The 25,691-nt window shown below is 37.1% G+C and overlaps 1 protein-coding gene across 1 annotated transcript in view; it reads left to right on the top strand.

Annotated features, from left to right (window-relative positions):
* The first annotated feature begins 8,139 nt into the window (after positions 1 to 8,139).
* The window catches only part of igf1 (insulin-like growth factor 1), a 90,043-nt gene continuing 72,491 nt past the window's right edge, over positions 8,140 to 25,691 (top strand). Inside the window, exons 1-2 of the mRNA XM_028816555.2 lie at positions 8,140 to 8,459; positions 9,962 to 10,118. Of these exons, the coding sequence (XP_028672388.1) occupies positions 8,403 to 8,459; positions 9,962 to 10,118 (214 nt within the window). The 5' untranslated portion in view covers positions 8,140 to 8,402. The remainder of the gene's footprint in view (positions 8,460 to 9,961; positions 10,119 to 25,691) is intronic.

The following is a 25,691-nucleotide window of genomic DNA, read 5'->3' as shown; positions in this document are numbered from 1 at the left end:
AAAGAATAACACATGCATTGATATTAGTTGCAAACTTTATAATGCAGAGTTCTTTTTTACGTGTGCTGGGGAATGGTTTCCTTGTGTTGAAAATATAAAAAATAATAGGCTTGTAAAACCAAACACTTTTACATTCTAGCACAAGATCCCCTTGTCTGTGTTGAAAGTTGGTCAGCCAATCTATACTGTCTTACATAAGTGTCTCAAAATTACATAAATGAAATGGGCTATTGATTTTTATTAGAAAGCAGGGATGGTCTTACACAGCATTCTATACTGAAATGGAGTTTTCCTTCATATCAATGTGGACATTTCTAGAACAAGGAAAGTCAGACATATTTAAGGGGGAAATGTTTACAGATATTAATCGAAGAATTCCACTATCTGCCTTTACCTCCCTCATTGAAAATTCTGGTTAACATTCCTTGAAGAAGTGTGAGTAGTCCTCTAGAATCTCATTCACAAACATCAGTGCACTTATAAGCCTGTAGAACAACAGTACAGTAGAAACTCTGGAAGTCAGCATTGGAGACATATGGGGTGTTGAGAACAACAGCAACACAGAACGTAAGAACCTAACAGAAATAAACAAATGTGAGAAAACCATTCAGTATATAAAGCTTATTTGCTTTTTTTAAAAGTTAAATGTGCACTTAAAAATAGTTGTTCTTTAATGGCATTTTATGGTTCTTTAGTGGGTTGTATGGTTCCTTGTAGAACCCTTTCTTGACAAAGCACCACTTCATTCTGGAAGGGCTGTTTGCATATGTAGTCAGTTCTTTGTGCTTTGAAAACCTCCTGAAAAAAATCTTTAATGTATGGTATTCTACCTAAAAAGACACTAACAGATTAAGAAAACCTGAAATTAGCCTGTGTCACTTTTTATGTATGCAGCTAGACTCCTTTTAAAATCATTACCCATTGGTATTTCATAAATCTATTACCATCTATTTATGGTTATTAACTGTATGGAGCCTGTTACGGATCTAATAAGTAAAGTTTCTTTCTGGAACCTTAATGTGGATGGGTCTTTTAGGAACCAAAAATGGTTTTCCTATGGCATTGCTCTGAAGAACCACTCTGTTATTTCTATTTTTAAGTGAGTGAGGAGTCAATATTTTATCCAGATACTATTTAAAGTTCACAAGAATACCCCTTCAGCTACATTAATCTGGAAGACTGTTTCATATACTCACCAACCTTCTATTAAATATAAGCAGCAGCTAGAACACAATTTCTGTTTTTATTTAAACTTCCTGGTACTCTTAGTGAACTGGAGTTGGGAAAGAGACAGAGTGAAAACTTAAATATTCCAGAATTATTGAAATAATGCTGTACATGTTATTTTTGGGGTGGCATTGTCGAATTGTCTCATAACTGCAGAGTCTAGAATTCAAACTGCAGTCTGGTCATTGTCTTTGTGGAGTTTCAACATTCTTTCTGCATCTGTGCAGATTTTTGTAAAGGTACAAGAAATCAAAATTACCCGTGACACCACAATAACATTTGTATTAATATACATGGGTCATGAGACAATGTTGTAGTACTTTTTTTATAACACTTTGCAATATATTAAGTATTCCAATTCAGTTCTGCAATATTCAGCATTCTGTTAATCCATTTTTCATTTGATAGACTGATGTTACAACTGAAGTAATGTCTCCATAGGAAAAACAAATCTCAATATTTTGTACCACTTTATGAAAATCCTTTGAGACAATTCAATCCCCTAGATCTTTTTTTGACTGTGGAGATGAATTTAAAGTATCTTAGAAATGTGCACTATAAGACTGGGAACATTCTGCGGTAGTACTTGCCACATATCAATAAATCATCTAACCTAGCTCTGGGTGGTTACTCGTGAGATCAGTGCTTAGCTGGACTGTCAAGTAATTCTTTGCAATAGAATATTTCAAATACATAATGCCACAGACGAGCGAGTGGGAGGCAGCTAAAGGGCCTGAATAATAGTAGTTCCATTTCAGAACAGGGGGTGGCGATTTGCACTAACTCTCTCTCTCTCAATCCTCTGCAGACCATCCATGGGAAATCCCACACGGTTCCGGACCCATGGATGACATCACTTCCAGTTCCACCCCCCCATGAATGACATCACTTCCGGTTTTTGGCCCATGGATGACGTCACTTCCTTTCTATGCCTTTAAAGCCACCATATTTCTCATCTTGAGTCAGTTCTGTTTTGGATTTAAACCTGTTAAGAACTCCATACAAATTATCCAATTTCAGCTAGGGCACAATATATGGGTGGCTGCCCCAAACCTTTTGGATACCTTTTGGACTCTTTTGTGACAATGAATTATAAAAATGTGCATTTCAAATTCTTTTGACTTCATACACATACTTTCCCATGTGTGATTCATATCATAAATGTGTTATTTCACAATAAATTGTCCAAAACATGACACATGGCAGCATTGCAGTCAAATGAGATGAACAATTTCAGCTACGGTTTTTCCTGCACAAAATTCTGCAACCTTTTGTTAGGAGAATGGTAGGAGTCAGATAGTCCTAGTTTAAGGGTTTTCCAGATTACCTGGCACTTATATAATGATACTTTGCAAATTGCATATTCTTACTAAATCATTTAATCTCTGAAAACCAAATTGAGCCCAAACATTTGACTTAAATGTGGACAGAGCTCTTATGAGAATCATTGTAGTATCTACATTAATATTCATTTCACGATTTAGCAAAAACAAATTGTATTCTTTTGTTTTACTTTTTTAGTCTTGTTTATTTTGTTTTTCACTTTCCTCCTTGTGATGTCATGGAACGTTGCAGAAAAGGAGGCTATGATGTCACCCTTCTTTGAGGGTATTTTACATTATCGATTGGGAGGTCACACTGTCTATTTTAAAGTAGTTAACCCCATCCACAGAATGCATCTGGTCTTTCTAATAAAGAAAACATTCCAGAGCAAGAAAATTTCATTTTTGAGCAAATTCTCTTCACGGTTTTGAGGTTTTTAAACTTTCTTTTGTCTTGAGTACAAATATCTTCTAGCCTTTTGGATTTGGTGATTTCATTTTAATTCTTTGTTTAGGTTTCCAGAGGAGCCCTGTCTGCTTTCTAACTTTCCCCTTTAGAAGATTAGTCAGTCTTGTTAAAACCAATAAAATCCTTCTTGTATGCAATAACTTAATAAGTGATTACAACAGTTAGCACTGCATTATCTATGGAATGTCAAATCAATGTGTTTTGTTAACTATTAATAAAATACATTGCATCTTCATTCCCACACCAATAACCAAAGAAAAAAAGTGATACTAGGCTATTAGCATATTGATGCTATATTATAAAGTAAAATAATGCAGTATTTGACAGTATAAAATGTCACCCATTTCTCCTAGCACTATGGTTTCCTTCATATCCCACAATGTATTTTACTTTAATTGGAGACTCGAGATTGTTCCAATCTGAGACAGTGTGGTTCTGTGCATGAGTGTAATTGAGACTGACTGTGATCATCTGTGGTTGCTTTCTGCCTGCGTCCAAAGTCTCCAGGAATGGCCCCTATGACCCTGAGTTGGATTCATAATAGATTGAGAGATATATACAGCGTATATGGTATATTATATTATTTAAACCTGTAAACTGTAACACTTTAAGCAGGTGTCATGTCATATTAAAAATAATGAATGTATCAGATATGTAATTATTATTCATGCAATAACACATAGGGTTATGAGAAGAAGAAGAACACACAAATACTAAAGGAGTGAATAAAATGCCACTTACAGCCACATTGTACCTTCGTAGATAGATCCTTGCCCTGCCTTTTCTGATGTTATGGTTTCCCCATTTTCTCACCTCCCAAGTGCTACCAGCTGTTCACTTTCCCAAACCTTAAATGGTCTTAGAAGGTGTCTAATGTTCCCTTTTCCTAACTGCTGCCATGCCACTACCCTTTCCAGCTGGAAAACTTGTGCCTCCTTGTAGCTCTTTATCGTCTATTTTTCTATGTTAAAGGGTCATGTATCCATAGCATTTTCTGTACTTTGTGTCCTGTAGTGTCATTTGGGAAGTGTTGCACATTTATTCCCAGATTGCCACAGCTTCACTTCCTCTCTAAATAGTATTTTGCGGTACTCTCTATAATAACAAAACCTACTGTTACCATCTTCCTATGCTGGCATGCAGGGGAACCTCATCATTTGCCAGTGTGGAGTTCAGTTTCTCTATGCTGGGTTGTCTACTGCCCCGTGAAATCTTATTAGCATTTTTGCCTATGATAAATACCTTCACAGCCAAGCAAAAACTTAACACCCTCCCTTAAATATAATGGTCATTATTAATACTTAGCATGCATTCATTTTGATTTCACACATGAAACAACATAAATGTTTTCTTTTCTATTCACAATTCAGATTTATAGATAGAAGGATATTTATTATCTAAGAAAGTAGCATATAATTTATTTTATAGAAAGCTGGGGTGCCCTTGAGCCATCCCTAGAGCCAAAAGAAGACCAAAAAGGTCAAATGTTGCAAAATAAGAGGAATTAATTGACAGAAATGTTAACAAGGTACTATGAAACGGAACACTAATAAACAGCTTATGCCTCACTAGGGCCTATCTATACAAACTAGGTCCTCTATTTATTATATTGGGTGTCTAGTTCAGTTACCCATACTAGCCCACATTCACTGCCCTCTCATCTTCTACTATACTCCTCTCTACACTCTGGCATCTTACTTCCTCACAACCTGCTGGCATCATGTTTAATCACTGAATCACTTTTAGGTAGACCCCAAGAATCAGTTCTTGGGTCTCGGATGATGTGTAGAAATGTCTGGGATCACATTCTGAGAACTCGCTCTAGCTAACCCAGCCTCTACTTAACATGTATTCTGTAGATAGGGACTAAGGAAGTCCAAACATGCTGTCTTCACCAATGACTTGCAGGAGTCCACTCTGTGCACTAGGGTCTTGGGGATCTCCTAACATATTAACCAAAGTATGTTCCACCACTATTTAATCAAAATCAGAACTTTTCATCCATGTACTTGTCTTATAGCACTATCTGTTGGCTATGCACAGTGTCACAAATGGCATTACTACCACAATTTATTTTGAAATGTTTAACAATCAAGGGACACAAAATAACAAATTTTAAAAAAGGATAAATAGAAAAGTGCTAAACCTAATTAAATAGTAGTAGATTTTTGTCAACTGTTTCCTGAATGTGAAAATGCTGTAATTTGAAACGTCACTCACACAGCAAAAACCTCAAGTATAAACTTCAAAACTATCATAGATAGATAGATAGATAGATAGATAGATAGATAGATAGATAGATAGATAGATAGATAGATAGATAGATAGATAGATAGATAGATAGATAGATAGATAGATAGATAGATAGATAGATAGATAGATAGATAGATAGATAGATAGATAGGTTAATGCAAGGGCTAATGTTAATTTTCTTTCAACAAATTCTTCTTGAGATAACATAAATTACAGTATAGAATGCCATTATTCAATAGATTATAAACCCTACCAGGATGTCATCTTTAAGGAAGCTGAAGAGAATTTTAAGCGACATAATGGATAAAAATATACCTTATATAATTTTAAATAACATTCATATGTAATTGTTTTAAACTCCTTCCCTTGTGGTGAGAAGTGCTACTTATGTATGCCGATAACTCTTACATTCCCTTCAACATCTAAGCAGTTGCTGATCACGCCCGTTGTTTTGAAGAGAACGTTTAAAAAACAGAAGTTCAGATCATGAAATGACTAATTTACTTAAAAACTCAACATCCACAGACAACTTCTGAAAAGTTATGAAAACAAAAATTTCCAGCACGGCTGGTTAGTGGTTGGCATTACTGCCTTACAGCTCCAGAGATCGACATTCAAACCCCAGCCTTATCACTGTTTGTGTGGAGTCTGTGTTATCTTTCTGTGTACTCAGAGGCTTCCTCTGGACAGAGCAGCTTCCACTCACATCTAGAATATAAATCTGTTAAGTTGATTACAAGTAGTAAGTCTGACTTGGCTGGATTGAGAAAGTATTCCTGCAATAGTGCATTTTTTCAGATTTGGTTATTGTCTTGCACCCAAAGTTGTCAGAATGTGCTCCACCTGCCCAATATATTGTATCTGAATAAGAGATTTCAGAAAAAATGAATAATGACTCTATAGTGGTGCAGTCAATAGTACTCCTATCTCATGGGTCCAACATCCCAGTCACTATGCTTGCCGATTCCTCTGTTGTTTCTCTGGATTATTCAGTTATTCCTGCCTTATCTAAAAACATTTAAATTTGTAACTCTAAATTAATGTTGTGTGTGTTGGGATTTTGTGTGAATGTGCCCTGCAATAGACACATGCCTTATTCAAGACTGGTTCCAAACTGACATCTGATGCTGCTCGGACAGCCGTAGTGACTCAACTGGATTAAGTGGGTGTGAAAATAAGAATGGGAGGATAAGAATAAATTAATGAAATACCTAGTGCTTGAGATATGAATGATGCTGATATCCTCATGGCCAAAGAACGAAGTCTCCCCATGCATATGTTTATCTTATCCCCTCCAAGTGAGGCCTTGAAGGAACCATGAAAAACCTGAATGGGAAAAAACAGAAACCCAAACATTTTCATTGCTTGTTAACCTTTCAACAAATTTCTTAAAGATGCTTCATTAATCCATAATTTAAAGTCAACTAAGCATGGTTTTAATCAACAGGATTTTGGCATTTTCAAAATGTACCACCTTGGTACCTACCAAATGAGATGACTCTGCAATTTGTGCCACACCGTATTGCCTTATATCTGTCTGTTGCACCCTTTGGTGGAGTCAGCAGCTGTTAGAGAAACTGCTGTTGTTAGCTTCAAACCTCAATAGGTCCGCTTGGCTTTCCAGTAAATGATAACACCGGCCGTGTAAGAGGACCATAGGAAAATGAGAACCTCTAGATCTAAATTATGTATTAATTTATTTGTATTTTTATTTGTGGTTGGCTTACCACTTCAATTCATATTTGTCTATAAGCAATCGTAAAGTAGTAAAGTCTACTCAAATGCCCTACACAAGTGCCGCAGTAAGCAAAACTGAAATGCTCACCACCTCTACCTCAAAAGAACAACCAAATCTGAAAACACTTTGCTCACCTTTGCTGGAGTTTAAGAAGACTGATTCTGAAGTATTCTCAGGTAAAGGTAAAACTCATAAGATCCTCTATGATCACATACCCTTGCACATCTCCTTTGACTCAGTCTAGCAGATGAGATAACATCCAATATTCTCTCATCATTAACTCTAAATATATTTTAAGAGAGACATGCAGTGCCAGCAACCATGATGTGATAGAAGTTATGCATTCATGCATGGCTTCTTATCAAGTTTATTCTTTTTTGTTGATACTGATAAATGTAGTTTTGTGAAACAGGATGCAGAGTTTTGAAAATTCTTTGGCATTAGTTTGAAAAACGATCCGCTAGTGAGCTGTGTACCACAGGCATTATGTTTATCTCGCGTATATTTCGTGGATTCTCCCTCCTATCCTGTATGCATTTACGTGTCCACAGTAGGGATGTGTTATGCCATATTAAAATATACAGGTGTATCGAGCGATGTATTTACTAAATAAAATAAAACTTTTCAGATAAGTGAAGACAAAAGGAATTCTCCGGTTAATGTGTTTTTTTAACTGATTTTATAACCCATTAATTCAACGTAAATAGACCTGGATGACTTTATCGCGTGTGTCCGTTTTCCAGTAACGTTTTAAACGGATGACAAGTACGGGATTTCGTTCTCTGTCGAAGTCAGTGACCGTCCGGATATAGCGCCTTGAGGGAAGCAGCCAGTCGAGCCCTGCCTATTAGCAGAGAACTCCTGAATTTCTTCTTCTTCTTCTGGCTCATCTTAGAATGACTTTGTAGAAATAAAAAAGAGCCAGTAAACTATTCAGTTCGGACGGACGTTGTGCTAAAAAAAAGGGTCTGTTTTGCGATGGACTTGCTCAGTTGCTGGTGAACTCCGTAAGGTTAGTCCTTACGAGATCAGAACTCAATCCCAATCCTAGAAATGAGCTATGACGTGATTTGTAAATGTGCCCAAAAGTCTTTAATAAGTAACTTTGCCAGAGGAGAAAGCAAATGGTCCCCCAGCTGTTTCCTGTCGAACATGTCTGTGTAATGTAGATAAATGTGAGGATTTTCTCTAAATCCCTCTTCTGTTTGCTAAATCTCACTACGCTGCTCAAAAAAAAAAAAAAAATCAGAGCAGATGAGTCTGCGCAATGGAACAAAGTCTGAATATTGAAATTTGACATTACTATCAACATCTCATCCTCTTTCGGGCTGGATTTTTAATGACTTCAAACGCGTTCATTTTTCTGGGCTTTGTAATTTAGGAAGCCGGGGGGATGTCCAGCAGTCACTCAGCACGGCTTTTTCACTGCCACTTTTGTGATGTCTTTCAGGTAACTGCACCGTTTACTTTTTCTAAACTCCTGACGTTATACTTAGAATGTTAGGGGCACTTTTTTATTTTCTTGGAGTATTTTGTTTAAAGATTTTTAGATTGTATCTAAATGGCACTTTGAAATGTTTTAAATGCATGACTACTAAGGAAGTATATTATGTAACATTGTGAAAGTAAAATTAACTTTCTACTTCATTGTTATTAGTAGAAAATTATTATTATTATTATTATTATTATTATTATTATTATTATTATTATTCAAAACCCAGTTCCAAGTCACTTGGGTCGGGTGTTATTATTATTAATTACTATTTATATCACCATATGTAATATTACTGGTTTTAAAATTTGAATTTCAATGTTAATGCTCTACCAGAAATGGAGAGAAAAAAAATTGATAATGTGTTTCAAAGAGATGAGATAAAGCCAAATCAAATCTTTTTCCGTCTTTCTTTTTTAATTATTAAATGTGAATGTTATGTCCGGATCCAATTACCTCTCCTCCGGTCCTGTTGAGTGCACTTATAAATATTAGATGTTTAATAATTTTATTTATTTATTACACGTAGTGCATGTATCATTATTTTCATTGCCGCAAATCTGCTGATCCTGAAAAAGGAAACGCGTTTTTTTTTTTTTGGTTTTTTTTTTGCCCCCGGCACTTTTTCAGGGGTCCTCTCGGTGACATTAGGATGAATCCGCTCCTATTTACTATATGTCAATTCCCTTCACTAACTGTTGCCACTTTCTTCATATGAACTTTCTCAAGAGATTTCCATTCCAGACCCTCTTTTAAACATCCAGCACCCCCCAAAATAAAACCGGACCTTGTTATGCACCCTTTTCATTGATATCCAATCAATACGTAGATCCCAGACCTGGAAACACCTGTGGCAGGTAATCAGACACGACCAAACTTTCCTCATTGCAATCCGAGTCGAAATACAAGAGGAGTGGTGCTTAATGTTGCTGTAGGTTAATCTTGTCACTCTAAAATAAACAGAAACCAGTTATTACAGACTTTTTAAATCATTCTTTCACTATGAGTTTTGCAAAACTACCTCTGTAATAAATGGAACTTGACAGGCAGACACTCTACCAGCTTTAAGGTTTAGAATCAATACAGCACAAATATCAACAGGCGCATGCTTGAGATCTTGAGTGGAGCTGCTTCTATCCCAGCACATTGACATGACCTGATTTGACTCTGTGAGGGCTCCCCTGCAGTAATGATGGCATCCTGCTCCAGCAATGCTTTTCTTCCACTTATCAGTCCACATACAACTAGTTGAAACTCCATCATCATCATCCTACACCCCTTCCCCCATATCTTTTGTTTATTTTCCTCTTGTCAGGTAAAGGTGACTTGATCAGCAGAAAAGTAAACACAAACAAAAAGACAAGTACTAGCAGCCTGTAGTGGGGCTAAAGGCTGTTTTGCTCTGCACATGTTTTGCTGCGCTGCATTAAAAGCTTATCTCCCTTTCTTATTGGTTGCAGTTTAAGATGTGCTCCTTCTCATGTACCCATATACTGTACTTGATGCTGTGTGCTGTGTGCCTGAGTCAGGCTGTTGAAGCCGGATCAGAGACACTCTGCGGAGCGGAGCTGGTGGACACTCTTCAGTTCGTGTGTGGGGAGAGAGGCTTTTATTTCAGTAAGTTTTGGGGTTTTCTCATATTTGTTTTGTTGTGTGTATTTATTTGTCATTCTGCTCTACGACCGCTTCTGACTTTCATTTTTTTTGTTTGTTTTTATTGTTTTGATTGGGTAGAAAATCTTAAGTTCCATCATATGTGGTGTCTGATCTTTCTGGGAGGTATTTGAGTAAATGTTGCTCTTGCTTTGCAGTTTATTTTTAAGAGTGTAAATTTCTGTCATCAGTCCAATACCTGAGAAGCCCAAAACTGTGAATTAGAGCAAGCAGGATATGTCCAGCCAGGGAAATCTGATCACTGATTTGCAGGCAAGCAGGTAGCTCGGTCTTTTGGGAAGTCAGCTACCGTCGCATAGTCGAGAATTAAGTTATGTTCAGTTGGATTTCACCTGGAATAAATGTTGTGTAGTTCGGAAATATTTTGATAATTACTCTATATGATATTTGTGCCTGTCTATTTTCTAATGTGACTTTTGTCACTGTCAGAGGTTGAGGCTGAAAGTTTTAAAGCTTGTCTATGTTGTATTTCCTAACCTGCAGAAAAAGGAAGTGGTTAAATTGTCCTTTATAGATAAATTGTTTTTCCAAGAATGTCAGCCAGGCCACACCAGCCCTTGAACTTCCGAAGTACTCAGTATAAATATGCATGTCCACCCTGCATGTATGTATTTATATCAATATAATTTGGTAACACAGTGTCAAACACCAGACACCTTCCTGACTCTGAGCCTTGCAAGTGAGCTTAGGTTTATATACTATTGCTGCTGTGGGCTGGCTGGATTTGTTCCTGCCTTGCGCCCTGTGCTGGCTGGGATTGGCTCCAGCAGACCCCCGTGACCCTATGTTAGGATATAGCAGGTTGGATAATGGATGGATGGATGGAATATACTATTAAAACAATGGCAACTTTACTTTGCATTTTTTGCCAAATATAGATGACTTGACTATTCATGCAGTAACCTCTTTACCTGAGTGGTTGTTTGAAAGTTCTCAATTTAAAGGTGAAGAGGCCTGTATGACTTTTCCCAAAGTGGACAAAACATTGAAATGTGTCATCATATTTTACTAAAATCTTCAAGTTTATGCATCATAGTTAGTTACTTACTTATTCTTACTGTGGATAGAACAATAGGCACACAAAGGAACTGCTGGCTGCATGTGCGCTCATTCTTGGCAGTGCTTCTACTCTTATTTTCACTGAACCTTAAATACCAAGAAAAACCCTTAAGTGACTCTATTCTTGGCAAAGGCACACTCTTGGCCATTGTCTTCCATGTTCCTATGTATTTGCCTTGACATAATTATTTGCAGTTCAGTATTTGATTAGCTTTGGCAATCGCAAAGCCAATGCATACATCTCAAGGACCACACAAAGTTGGATTAAAAAAAAGAAAAAAAAGAGTCCATCAAAGGCTCTAAGGCACGGATGCATATTATTTGTTTTATGCCGTTTGTCAAATGCAGATGGTCCTCTTATGTAGTTTATAGAGTATGTTGCCAGGGTGCACCCATGAATTCAGTGTTTTTTTTGTGGAGTTGTGTTTGTATGGTGTTTGAATGAGTTTCAAAGGTCAATTATTTTCTCTTAAAATGTGCTTCTCCTACATTTAATCATCATAATTTAATTTCAAATAATTACAGCACACTGGTTCAATGGTTAATGCTGCTGCTGCTCCCAGCTCCAGTGACTGGGTTCCATTCCTGGCCAGATCACTGCCTGTGTAGTGTTTGGCCTCAGTTTGTTTAGATGTTTCTCTAGGCTTAGTTTTCCTTCCTCATTCTAAAAACACGCATGTGTGTTGGTATTACTTTAAATGAATGGATATATACATGTGTCCTATGAGAGACTGGCTTCTAGTCTGGGTCTGGTGACTCCCCCAAAGCTGTAAGGATAGGCCCCAGTTCCACCATGACCAAGTTAAGTTGAGTTAAGTAGGTTGTAAAATGGAGGAATACATGGCTATTTCAAACAAATATTTTTATATAGTGACTTTCTAGGTGTAAAATTAGGTGTTTCACTTGCTCATTGTAAAACAAATTGTTTTAATATTCGCTCAGATCCTAACACGGACTCCTGCCACTGTGTTCCTGAACTAAGTTAAGCAGATTCAATAATAGATTTCTATAAGAAAAGTGGCTTGCTTGGGGCTTCACAGTGAACTAGTGCTGCTGGTGACATGAAATGGCAAATGTATGTTTTATAGCCCAAATTGTCAGCAAAAAAGAACACACTTTATGGGCAAAGATGGCCCTGATGTTGAATACCCAGTTCCGTCATCTTTGCCTTTGATTTTCCATCAGATGGAGAATAAAACTATACCAATGCACGTGAGAAATGAACCCACTCTCGTATCAGCATACCTGCAGAAGACACCCCCACCTCCTACAACAAGGGCTTTAACTTCTTGGTATTGGCGTCATGCATTTTTCCAATCCTGCTGATCTACTTTGCTTGACCATGCCAGGCGTATTAACTTTCAATGCTGAAACATCTTTATTCTCACATCTTTTTGAACTGGATGTGTTTGAATATCTTTTTCCAATAAAGTGATTTACTATATAATTTTGGTTGAGGCGACTGGCTTAGTAGCTGCCTAAAAGGCTTTACAATTGAAAAACCACACTTGAGAACCTGGTAACAATCATGGAAAAAAGTATGAAGCAATAAGATATTGGAACTCCAGTTGCCACCTTAACCCTTGTCCGTGCTAAATGAAGAAATCAGTCGGCAGCTGAATTCTGAACAGCTCCTTCCAATCTTTTTTGCTTCATTGGCATTTGCTAAAATTTACTATTACAGTGGACCATGCCACTGATTATTTTTGCTTCTTGGACAAGAACACATAACTCCCATCAACAGAATAAATGATTAAAACATTTATTCAGGAAATTGAGATCCTTTTACTATTAACAGTATGTATCAATACTTTCTGGCATTAAAGCAATTTTCTACTACTTTCACAGCTATGCATAGAATAAATGTATAATATTTTATATGCCCAAATCTCAAAAACACTATGACTGATTTGAATGAAATTTGGTGGCATTACAGAAAAAAAAATAAAATTAGCTATCCCATGTTTCTTTTATTTTTCGATATTTGTCGTTAATAATGCTGTAGCAAGTGGGGTATCCTTAGGCACAGTGGCCTTTTTTTCAGCTGAGCACCGTGAAGGAGGAATCGTGCAAATAAATGGGGCTAAAGCTTTATCCATATGAAGGCTGCTACCAGAAGCAGAGTTTCGTGAAGCTCAAAGAAGACATACCTAGCAAGTCCTTGGGTACAGACAGCACTCCCTAATCTTCTGGCTTCTTCTTACTCCTCGTGACAAAGTATAAAACACATACAAATACAAATAAGGTTGAAGGGCAGGGGTAAGTGTAAGAGTTGTCATGCTTGGATTGTCAGTGACACTTACTGTATATACAGTACATCTACTTCGAAGAGTGAAGTGTGGGACATGCAATATTGTGGAGGACTGGGGTCTCCCCTTTTCTCATTCAGCTATGCTCCCATTTGCAGTACAGTGTACTGAACCACTTCATCATAAGCCAGGAAAGAGCGCATGCCTTGGAAAGCTTAAATGCTTGTGCAGCTCAGTAAAGGGACAGAACATGCACAGACAGAACATGTAAGAGGTATACATTGTAGATAGTTCACCGTATTATTTCTTTTCATCTGTTCTTTTATGTACTGTGCTTGACATGATTGCATGTGCAACATAAATGTGCAGCCTATAAACACCAATGCTGTATGTAATAATAAGTTCAATTAAACCATGATTTAGTGTATATTGTTTTTATCTAAAGCCTCCAAAACCTTTTATTGCTATATGATTACAAATCAAAGAATTAGATTCTTTTTTTACAAGATGTGCTACAGCAGAAATTATATTTATACCCCAGAATCTTATTATTCCTACTAATTACCTCTTGGAACAGTCAGTTGTAAAATTGTGTTTTTCAATGACTGTCAACAAAAGCCAAGGTCAATCACTATGAAAAGTTCAAATTGATCTACGGCAGGAATTTTTTACTCTTTGCCAATTGCATGTAGCATATTCAATATATTAGCCTCTAGTTAAAAAACTAACAAAAATTGTATACAGAAAAGTACTTAGTTAGTTACATAGTACTTTAGATACATCCATTTATCGACAATATAACCAAGACCCTTTGTCTTAGGAAATTTCACAGCGGAAGTCTGGTAACACTATAGTTTATGTATACATTTAAGACAAAAAACTATGCAATATGAAACATGTATCATAAAGTTCACAATAAAAAAATAACATTTTCAATATGGTTTTGTCCAATATTGTTCTAATTGACCTCAATCTCAACAAATGAACACAATGTTCTCGAACAGGAGAAGTGCATGACTGCAACTTCAGTAATTCTACTTTATGCTAAATCACTACAGTCTCTATATCTGAGTACTTTGCAGGTGTTGGGCACATTAAAAAGGCAACAGCAAATTATTATGTGCATAAATGGGAGGTGTCAAGGAATGTCTCAGTGTTCCTTGTGTTAATTATGAGTTTTGCTCAGTCCTTAGCAGGATTCAAACTTGTGTCCAGTCCTTCACATGTAGAGCTAGCAAAAGCAAGCAGAAGTTCTTTCACTTAATTATCTGTCTTGTCATGACTTTATGTGGTTGTTTTGCAATAGGCTCGCTTTGCTAGAAATTTAGCTTGAGTTTTAAAATCATAATATGTGCATGCCACTTCTTAAGGCACATGCAAAGTTTTATTACGAACAAATAAGGTCATGGCTCAGATTTCAATAAATACCTGTGATTAACAGATGTACTACAGATAATCACCATCCATCTTAAACATTTATCCAACTGAAAAAACAACCCTCGTCTCCACCAAAAAAGTGAATGAAACTGCAATAAAAAAGAATAAAATGTTTTAACTGTGCAAAAATTAAGCCAAATATAGCAACATGCTACTTTTCCTTGACCTGCATATACACATTGGGAGCAGTTCAAGAAACTAGCTTACTTACTTTTTGTAATCATTTTCTTATTTTCATTTATTAAATAAAATACAAAATAGCAACAGGAAATGAAATAGGAACAAAACCATAAAGGTAAAACAACACACTTAACCTTATCATTTCAATTTGAGCCAAGATGCACATATTATAGGATTACCCAATGTCCAGAAAAAAAGGAGGAAAAGGAAACCAATCACTAAAATGATAAACAGCAGCATTGGGCCAAAACTGCCTTACAAGGCAACATAGAAGCAGCATTTGAACAACTGGGTTTATTTATTCCAGTTTTCACTTGATTTGCTAGACTCATTATTGATCTTTGATGATGACACTTTAGGGTAAAGTAATTTGAAAGATATCCAGTTGTTTATAGTAACAAGTTGAGTGGTCTTCCAGTGACAAGCAAGATGTATTTTAGCTGCAGAGTACTGAGACAAATCAATTTACATTGGTAGAGAACTACAAACGGTGTACGGAAATTTCACCTCTCACGTTTCGCCCCCACTACATTTCGCCTCCATGATATTTCTCCCCCATCCCAGTAACTTCTAATACCCACACCCAGAAGTTTTGAGTGTTGCAAGTTTCTAGAAAAAATAAAGTGAATAATCGTTCTCAGCATTCAAAACTGACTTTCCTAATTTAAACATTTTTGTAGCAAAATGATAAAAAAGCATATAGTGCATCACTTAAATGAAACGCTCTGTAAACTTACTGTATATACATTTTTATTTCGATTAAACAAATCCAAACAATTTTACAAAAACTAATATCACATGCTGTTGCGAAAAAAAAATACATAAAATACAATTATGTACTAAATTAATATCTTTGTAATTTACTGGGGGTGAAGGTGAAATGTGTTGGGGGCAAAATGTGGGGGGCAACTTATCCGGACACCACTACAAATTTATGATTGACAGAGAGCTGCATAATTGAAGAGGATACTCAGAAGCCGTATACTTACTAAGTTATTCAGTGTTCAGTTTAGAATGACTATCACTTCCAGCATTTCTATCACTTCTTAATGCTAACACAACTCCATAATAACTGAGGAACTGTCAGAAAAAAAGCTTTTAAATCCCAGCCATGCACCGGTTCTAGGGATATCATGGTGATCATTTTCAGGGCCACTGTCCTCTTGGAACTCACCTTGGTGGCTCCAAGGGTCCCTGCAATTCTGAGCTGCAGCACATTGCTAAAGGACCAGACATCCTCCAGATAGTCTACCCACTCCAATATCTCACAGGGAGCCGCATATAACACAGCAGTTTTCCCTACTGGCACCTGTTTCACCTGAGCATTACAGTACAGGGCTTCTTCTACCATACATTGTTTTATTTGACAGAGGGTCATCCAGCTCTGTCAACTACCAGGTTGACTGCCCAGGACCCAATAGAGAACTATGGAGTATGACTCCCCATTGAGTTGGAAACCCAGATAAACTGATATTGCCACAAAAGCACCTATTACCAGTGATTCCTTTGTCAGGGCTTTTATATATGGTATATGGTTTAAAACTGCCTGCAACCCAGAACACAGTCTGGGCCTTCTCTAAAATAGTAATCTATTAATATCTGACAATTTGTAGTGCAAGGGCTCAGGTAGCTTCACTACATTCAAATTGATATGACACCCCTAGCGAGACAGATAATTGTAATGAAAGATAGCAACCTGGGGACATTTAAACAAAGTTAGGTTTGTGCCAGATAATCAGTCCTCAAAACTCTAACATTAAATTGAAGTCAATAAAACAAACTCGAAAATCAAAATCCTTTTCACAAAAATACATTAACGCGCAGAGATTTAGACTGAAATGTCAGTAAACTTGCATACCAGGATAGAATGTGAATTTCCCATTGGGATTAATAAAGTATCTATCTATCTATCTATCTATCTATCTATCTATCTATCTATCTATCTATCTATCTATCTATCTATCTATCTATCTATCTATCTAAGACTCCAACTTTTAATCTATCACATCACCCATCATGACCTCCAGTACCCAAATATAGCAACACCATAAAAACAACACAAACATGGCAACATCCATAATAAAAACAATGTGCTTCTCATAAGACATGCATTGTATTCATTATTAAATTTACTTGACATGTAACAAATGAGTTAATGGCAATACATTCACAATAAACATAAAATAGCAAAGAACAAGAAACAACCCCAAAATAATGCTAAAAAAACATGATCTTAACAGAAATAATGCCAAAGAGAGCCTAATGTACAAAAGGGGACAAATTAGAGAGAAACAAATCATATTGATTCAACAGAAACTGAAAGTAAATCAAACTGCCTCTTGGTGCAACCTGCACAGTTTTAAGTTGCTGCCTTTCTGGTTTCTTCACTTACTGTACCTTCTAATGTGGCTTTCCCAGACTCCCTTGTACCACTCATCTCTGTCTCTCTCTCTTTTCTCTTTTTCCTAAATCTGACCACTCTTTCTCATATACACTCAATTGACTTCTGCTTATGTTATCTTGTAAGTCACTTCCAGCTAGGCCTCGAAATTCATTCTGTGCTTGGAAGTATCCTCTACAATTCCACCAGAGGTACCTGGTTACAATTCTCTTTAACAGTTCCTGGTGTCCCTGCATCCTTAAGCTTTTAGTTAGCCTTAAAAAGACAAATTTCCAGGAGTAATATTGTGTTACGTGGTCCATACATAGGGTAGCAATGTGTTGAAACCTCTTGCAATTTTCTCTTCTGGGCCTTCTTTCTATTACAAAGGGTCAAGCAACATCACTAACCATCGGGTAATCTGTCCAGACTGCCATATTCTCTTTGTGTTGATGAACACAGACACAGGGCATGCTACCCCCTTGCAGTATAGCAGTGTACTTTATTCTACACATTCATTGCAACATGCATTGTCACAGCTTACCTTATACTTCTTTCCTTTCATTTAGGTTTTGTCAAGCACTAATCCTGCCATGTACCATAATTTCCAGCCTTCAGATAGATAGATAGATAGATAGATAGATAGATAGATAGATAGATAGATAGATAGATAGATAGATAGATAGATAGATAGATAGATAGATAGACAGACAGACAGACAGACAGACAGACAGACAGACAGACAGATAGATAGATAGATAGATAGATAGATAGATAGATAGATAGATAGATAGATAGATAGATAGATAGATAGATAGATAGATAGATAGATAGATAGATAGATAGATAGATAGATAGATAGATAGATAGATAGATAGATAGATAGATAGAGTTTGAGTCCATACCTTTTCTCCAAGTAATGTCACTCTCTACCCACAACCAAAAGAGTTTGAGGGTGAATGTAAAATTAGTTATTTGTCTGTAGATATATATTTTTTATTCTTACTTAGCATACAATCAAGAAAATAAAATACAGAACTTATAGAAGAAATAACTTCAAAAATCTAACAGAACAAAACAAAAGTTCATCCCACACCCAAGAAAAAGACATCAAGAAAATAAAATACAGAACTTATGCAACAAATAACTTCAAAAGCCTAACAGAACAAAAGAAAAATTCATCCCACACCCAAGAGAAAGACAGAAGACCCAAGAGCATAGAAAATAAATAAATAAATTCATTAATTAATTAATAAAACATGTAAAAACATTCTTTTCCCCCTAAATGAATGCTTTCTCTAATTTTTTTAATTAGGTCTTGCCATGTTTTGAAAACATTTTGAGTAGGTCTTCTAAATGAAAATTAAGAATTTTTCCAATTTCAAATAATAAAGAACGTCTGTAACCCATTGAGTTATAAAAGTGGGCTAAGATAAGTCTGTGTGCTATTAGTATAGTAAAGGCAATTACTATTAATTTGTCCACTTTATGCCCATTTGGGTGTACACCAAACCTGGTTGTTAATTTTATTAGGAGTGATTGTGACACCAAGGCTGTCTGATAAGTATTTAAAGATTTTTGTCCAAAATTATATTAATTTGGTGCACTCCCAAAACATGTGGACCTTCGAGACTAGTGCTAGATTGCAGCAGTTGTAAGTTGGATCTTGTCCTGGATGCATTTTGACAATTTTAAACAAGATAAATATGATTGATGAAAGATTTTAAGTTTCATTATTGAATACTTTGCATGTAAATTAATTCTACGTATGGCTTACTCCACTCCTTTTCTGAGATGTTAAGTGAAATATCATTTCCCTACAAACCTAGGATCTTTGAAAGGAAGAGACTTTGAGATGTTTTTATATATTGTTGAGATGCTGTCTGTGTCTTCAATATTGATCAGTATTTCTTCCGGAAAAGAAATGGGTGGGAGGTATGGAAAATTGTGTAGGTTCCTTTTAGCAAGGTTTCTGATTTGCAAGTAGTAGAAAAATTGTGTTGATGGGAAGTTAAATTTAAACTGTAATTGTTCATAAGATACAAAAACATTCTCTATATACAGTTCTCTAAGTGTTCCAAAGATTAAATAGTGTGTGAGGGGCGTGAGAGGGTAAAAAAGGTGGTTATCATGTAGAAGTGCAACAGGTAAAAGCTTCTCTGCCCATGAAGAGCGTCCTGCATTGGTTCCATATTCTGAGTGATTGATGGACAATTGGATTATTGGTGTATTGACAATAATAGTATTTACTGGGGCAAACAGCAGGGCATATAATGATGTACAGTAGTAGCCACCCAGTAATAAAATTGAAAGTTACGCAGTGCCATGCCACCTTCAGCTTTAGGTCTTTGTAGAGTTGCCTTTTGAATCTGTGAACGTCTTGAATTGCAGATAAATGAGGTTATAGTTGAGTCTAGATTCTTGTAAAGAACAATTTGTTTATGTGTATGGGGATCCTCCGAAATAGGAAAAGAAGATTGTGAAGGATGTTTGTCTTGACAGTATTGAATCTCTCTGCAAATATGAGATGGAGGGGAAATCATTTGTTAGCATCTTGCTGGATTTTTTCCATACTATTACCAAAATGTGTTGAAAAATATCATTATATTTATTTGTGATGTTTACCCTGTCAGTTGATATTTTAAAGTTAAAACTAAAATGCACAGCTTGCATAAGTACTGTATGTGTTAATATTTAGTTAAGATAACATTTGCCATATTAGCTACTTTACAACTTGGTGTGTACAGTTTTTGTGATTTTTTTTAGTACAGAGCTCATAGATCACCATTTTTTAAATCATGTTGCACATTTCAATGCATGTGTCAGTGTGTTCTGCCTCAGACTGGCATCACATTCAGGGTTGATTCCTGGCTTACAGCCATTCCTCCTGGTATAGAATCTAAACAGTTAGGTTCAGTGAATAGATTAATAGATGGATTTGTCTTATTTTATTTCAGTCTTTATTGTATACTTACTCAGTATACAATATTCTTTTGCTATGTGGTATGTTAATACAGTACAAGATTCAAGACTTACTTTATAAGATTCTTGAACTTTCCACTTAGTATCAATCCATCCTATCTTTATGCATTCTTAAAAATAAAGATGCCAGAGTGGTTCTTCAGAGCAATGCCATAGGGGAACCACTTTTGTTTCCCCAAAGACTCATCCACATGAAGGTTCCAGAAATAACCTTTATTTATTTGGGTGTGTAATAGGCTTCATACAGTAAGCATAAATACAAGGTAACAGATTTGTGAAATACCAAAGGGTTTCTGATTTTAAAAGGTACATTAGAGGTTACATACACTAACTCAGATTAAGTTCAGATTTTCTTAATCTGTTAGTGTCCTGCTAGGTAATCTATCATACATTAACAATTTCAGGTTTTTTTTAAATATTATGAAGTTTTTCAAACCATAAAGAACCAACTTCACATGCAAAGGACCTTTCCCAGAATGACATGGTGCTTGATCAAATGATGGTTGTACAAGGAACTACAAAACCCAGTAAAGAACCATAAAATGCCATTAAAGAGCCAGTATTTTTAAGAGTGTGCCTTCTTTTCTGTTGTTTCACACCTTTCCTAATTGTTCTGAGAAGACATGCAATTAAGAATTTCATTGTAGTACGTACTTGAACATGAATTGTGCCACAGTTCTTCATTAGGAATATTTCTGCATAGAATTATACATGTTCTATTGTCTTTGTTCTTAGATAGATAGATAGATAGATAGATAGATAGATAGATAGATAGATAGATAGATAGATAGATAGATAGATAGATAGATAGATAGATAGATAGATAGATAGATAGATAGATAGATAGATAGATAGATAGATAGATAGATAGAGTGCATCCGGAAGTATTCACAGCGCATCACTTTTTCCACATTTTGTTATGTTACAGCCTTATTCCAAAATGGATTAAATTCATTTTTTTCCTCAGAATTCTAAACACAACACCCCATAATGACAACGTGAAAAAAGTTTACTTGAGATTTTTGCAAATTTATTAAAAATAAAAAAAATTGAGAAAGCACATGAACGTAAGTATTCACAGCCTTTGCCATGAAGCTCAAAATTGAGCTCAGGTGCATCCTGTTTCCCCTGATCATCCTTGAGATGTTTCTGCAGCTACATTGGAGTCCACCTGTGGTAAATTCAGTTGATTGGACATGATTTGGAAAGGCACACACCTGTCTATATAAGGTCCCACAGTTGACAGTTCATGTCAGAGCACAAACCAAGCATGAAGTCAAAGGAATTGTCTGTAGAGCTCCGAGACAGGATTGTCTCGAGGCACAAATCTGGGGAAGGTTACAGAAAAATTTCTGCTGCTTTGAAGGTCCCAATGAGCACAGTGGCCTCCATTATCCGTAAATGGAAGAAGTTCGAAACCACCAGAACTCTTCCTAGAGCTGGCCGGCCATCTAAACTAAGCGATTGGGGAAGAAGGGCCTTAGTCTGAGAGGTGACCAAGAACCTGATGGTCACTCTGTCAGAGCTCCAGAGGACCTCTGTGGAGAGAGGAGGACCTTCCAGAAGGACAACCATCTCTGCAGCAATCCACCAATCAGGCCTGTATGGTAGAGTGGCCAGACGGAAGCCACTCCTTAGTAAAAGGCACATGGCAGCCCGCCTGGAGTTTGCCAAAAAGACACCTGAAGGACTCTCAGACCATGAGAAATAAAATTCTCTGGTCTGATGAGACAAAGATTGAACTCTTTGGTGTGAATGCCAGGCGTCACGTTTGGATGAAACCAGGCACCGCTCATCACCAGGCCAATACCATCCCTACAGTGAAGCATGGTGGTGGCAGCATCATGCTGTGCAGATGTTTTTCAGCGGCAGGGACTGGGAGACTGGTCAGGATAAAGGGAAAGATGACTGCAGCAATGTACAGAGACATCCTAGATGAAAACCTGCTCCAGAGCGATCTTGACCTCAGACTGGGGCGACGGTTCATCTTTCAGCAGGACAACGACCCTAAGCACACAGCCAAGATATCAAAGGAGTGGCTTCAGAGCAACTCTGTGAATGTCCTTGAGTGGCCCAGCCAGAGCCCAGACTTGAATCCGATTGAACATCTCTGGAGAGATCTTAAAATGGCTGTGCACCGATGCTTCCCATCCAACCTGATGGAGCTTGAGAGGTGCTGCAAAGAGGAATGGGCGAAACTGGCCAAGGATAGGTGTGCCAAGCTTGTGGCATCATATTCAAAAAGACCTGAGGCTGTAATTGCTGCCAAAGGTGCATCGACAAAGTATTGAGCAAAGGCTGTGAATACTCATGTACATGTGATTTCTCAGTTTTTTTATTTTTATTAAATTTGCAAAAACCTCAAGTAAACTTTTTTCACTTTGTCATTATGGGGTGCTGTGTGTAGAATTCTGAGGAAAAAAATGAATTTAATCCATTTTGGAATAAGGCTGTAACATACACTAACAAAATGTGGAAAAAGTGATGCTCTGTGAATTTTTTCCAGATGCACTGTAGATAGATAGCTAGATAGATAGATAGATAGATAGATAGATAGATAGATAGATAGATAGATAGATAGATAGATAGATAGATAGATAGATAGATAGATAGACAGATAGATAGATAGACACTTTATTAATCCCCAAGGGGAAATTCACACACTCCAGCAGCAGCATACTGATAAAAAACAATATTAATTAAAGAGTGATAAAAACACAGTGGAAGTTAACAAGTGCAAGGTGGAGAGTGCGAGGCAGGTATAACAGTCAATTACATTGTATAATGTTAACATTTACCCCCAAACCCCCCGATGGAATTGAAGAGTCGCATAGTGTGAGGGAGGAACGATCTCCTCAGTCTGTCAGCGGAGCAGGAAAGTGACAGCAGTCTGTCGCTGAAGCTGCTCCTCTGTCTGGAGATGATACTTTTTAGTGGATGCAGTGGATTCTCCAAGATTGACAGGAGCCTGCTCAGCACCCGTCGCTCTGCCACAGATGTCAAACTATCCAGCTCCATGCCTACAATAGAGCCTGCCTTCCTCACCAGTTTGTCCAGGCGTGAGTCGTCCCTCTTCTTTGTGCTGCCTCCCCAGCACACCACTGCGTAGAAGAGGGGGCTTGCTACAACCGTCTGGTAGAACATCTGCAGCATCTTATTGCAGATGTTGAAAGACACCAGCCTCCTAAGGAAGTATAGTCGGCTCTTTCCTCTCTTGCACAGAGCATCAGTATTGGCAGTCCAGTCCAATTTATCATCCAGCTGCACTCCCAGGTATTTATTGGTCTGCATCATCTGCACACAGTCACCTCTGATATTCACAGGCTCCATGAGGGGCCTGGGCCTCCTAAAATCCACCACCAGCTCCTTGGTTTTACTGGTGTTCAGTTGTAGGTGGTTTGAGTCGCACCATTTAACAAAGTCCTTGATTATGTTCCTATACTCCTCCTGTCCACTCCTGATGCAGCCCACAATAGCAGTGTCAGCGAACTTTTGCACGTGGCAGGACTCCGAGTTGCATTGGAAGTCCAATGTATATAGGCTGAACAGGACCGGAGAAAGCACAGTCCCCTGCGGCAATCCTGTGCTGCTGACCACAATGTCAGACGTGCAGTTCCCGAGACGCACATACTGAGGTCTGTCTGGAAGATAGTCCACGATCCATGCCACCAGATATGAATCTACTCCCATCTCTGTCAGCTTGTCCCTAAGGAGCAGAGGTTGGATGGTGTTGAAGGCGCTAGAGAAGTCCAGAAACATAATTCTTACAGCACCACTGCCGCTCCATGGTCTTCATCCCATGTGACGTCAGGGCGACAGGCCTGAAGTCATTCAGCTCACTAGGACATTATACCTTTGGGACTATAACTATAACTGCTTATGATAAAAAAGACCAAAGGAAAGGTGAGAATATCTCAGAATACGTGAAAAATGACGATGTTCTCTATATTTATTTTCATTGGTGTCCCTTAAACATTCTCATTCTATCTAAACATAGCACATCATGATAATGTTCCCAACATCTAAAACCTCTGAACTATATTTTAATTAAGCCAAGGAAACATTAATAAAAGCTTGCAAAATATTGTACAAGAGACGAAGATGTAGTTGTAGTGTTGCATCAGAGATGCTGCCTCAAGGCCTCTGAGACAATGAGTTATTTCATTGTTGGGGTGCTTTCTGACCTTTTACTGTTTGTTACAGTTAAAGGCCATAAAATGTTTTCATGACGGGGGGTTAGATAGGATTATTCCCTATGTTTCAATTAAGAGATATTAACTGGGTGTGATTTAAACCATAAATCTATTACCCAAATTATGCTTAACAACTCATTACTGGGTTTATGTCCCCTTTTTATCTCCAGGAGCCTCTGAAGAAAAAAGTTAAAATCCAAAATGAATCCAAAAGATAATAAATTAAGCAGGAAAAGAAAAGTATATGAGGGCATAATTAGGACTGAAATGAAGAATTAGTACTAATGAAAGACATATGCATGATAATTGAATGCTAAACAAATACAGCAGAAATAAACATCCCATGGCATTTCCCAGCTGGCTTGACACTTTCAGGCCAGCAACAGCCCCACCACACCACACCCACAAATGTACAGTACAATGACTGTTAAAATAAACATTGATTAAAATAAGCTTAAAATCAGATTTCCCATTCAAAATAGCAAAAGCCACACATCAAAGCAATAGTACCTTGCTTCCTGAAAATACTTATTTAGTCAGTGTCCCAGTGAGACAAAAATAAAGAGTGCAGTTCAGGTTAAATAATCTTCTGGATTGCATCCATAATGCTTTAGAAATGCACAGTGGCATGGGCCAGGTCAATTTAAAATTGCATCTGCTGAATATAAAAGTATGCTAAGGTGCCCAGGTTCCTGTGTTCTCAGCTAGAAGCAGTAAGCCCTCCTTTCTACTCTCCACTAACACTCATGGCTTCCCAATACCTTATTCAGGCTTTCATTTTTTTCCCCTTTTTCCGCTTTCACTTAATTATCCAATTAGTTTGCCATTCCTATAAATCATAAAGTAAGGCACTGCCAGTTAAATGTGTTCTTATACTCAGTGTTGCAGTGAGCCAAGCAATGAGAAATTAAAATAAATAAAATCGTAACCGTGTGAAATCTGAGAAAATAAATAGAAAAATAAAAGGAAGGAGCATTAAAGACGTCAGTGGATTAATTTGCCCTGCCCACCATCTGGTACATCTTAACTATTTTAA

This window comes from Erpetoichthys calabaricus, chromosome 1 (assembly GCF_900747795.2).
Source record: "Erpetoichthys calabaricus chromosome 1, fErpCal1.3, whole genome shotgun sequence".
NCBI lineage: Eukaryota > Metazoa > Chordata > Cladistia > Polypteriformes > Polypteridae > Erpetoichthys > Erpetoichthys calabaricus.
Note: the sequence above shows the minus strand (reverse complement) of the source record. Positions and strands in the feature narration are given on the sequence as shown.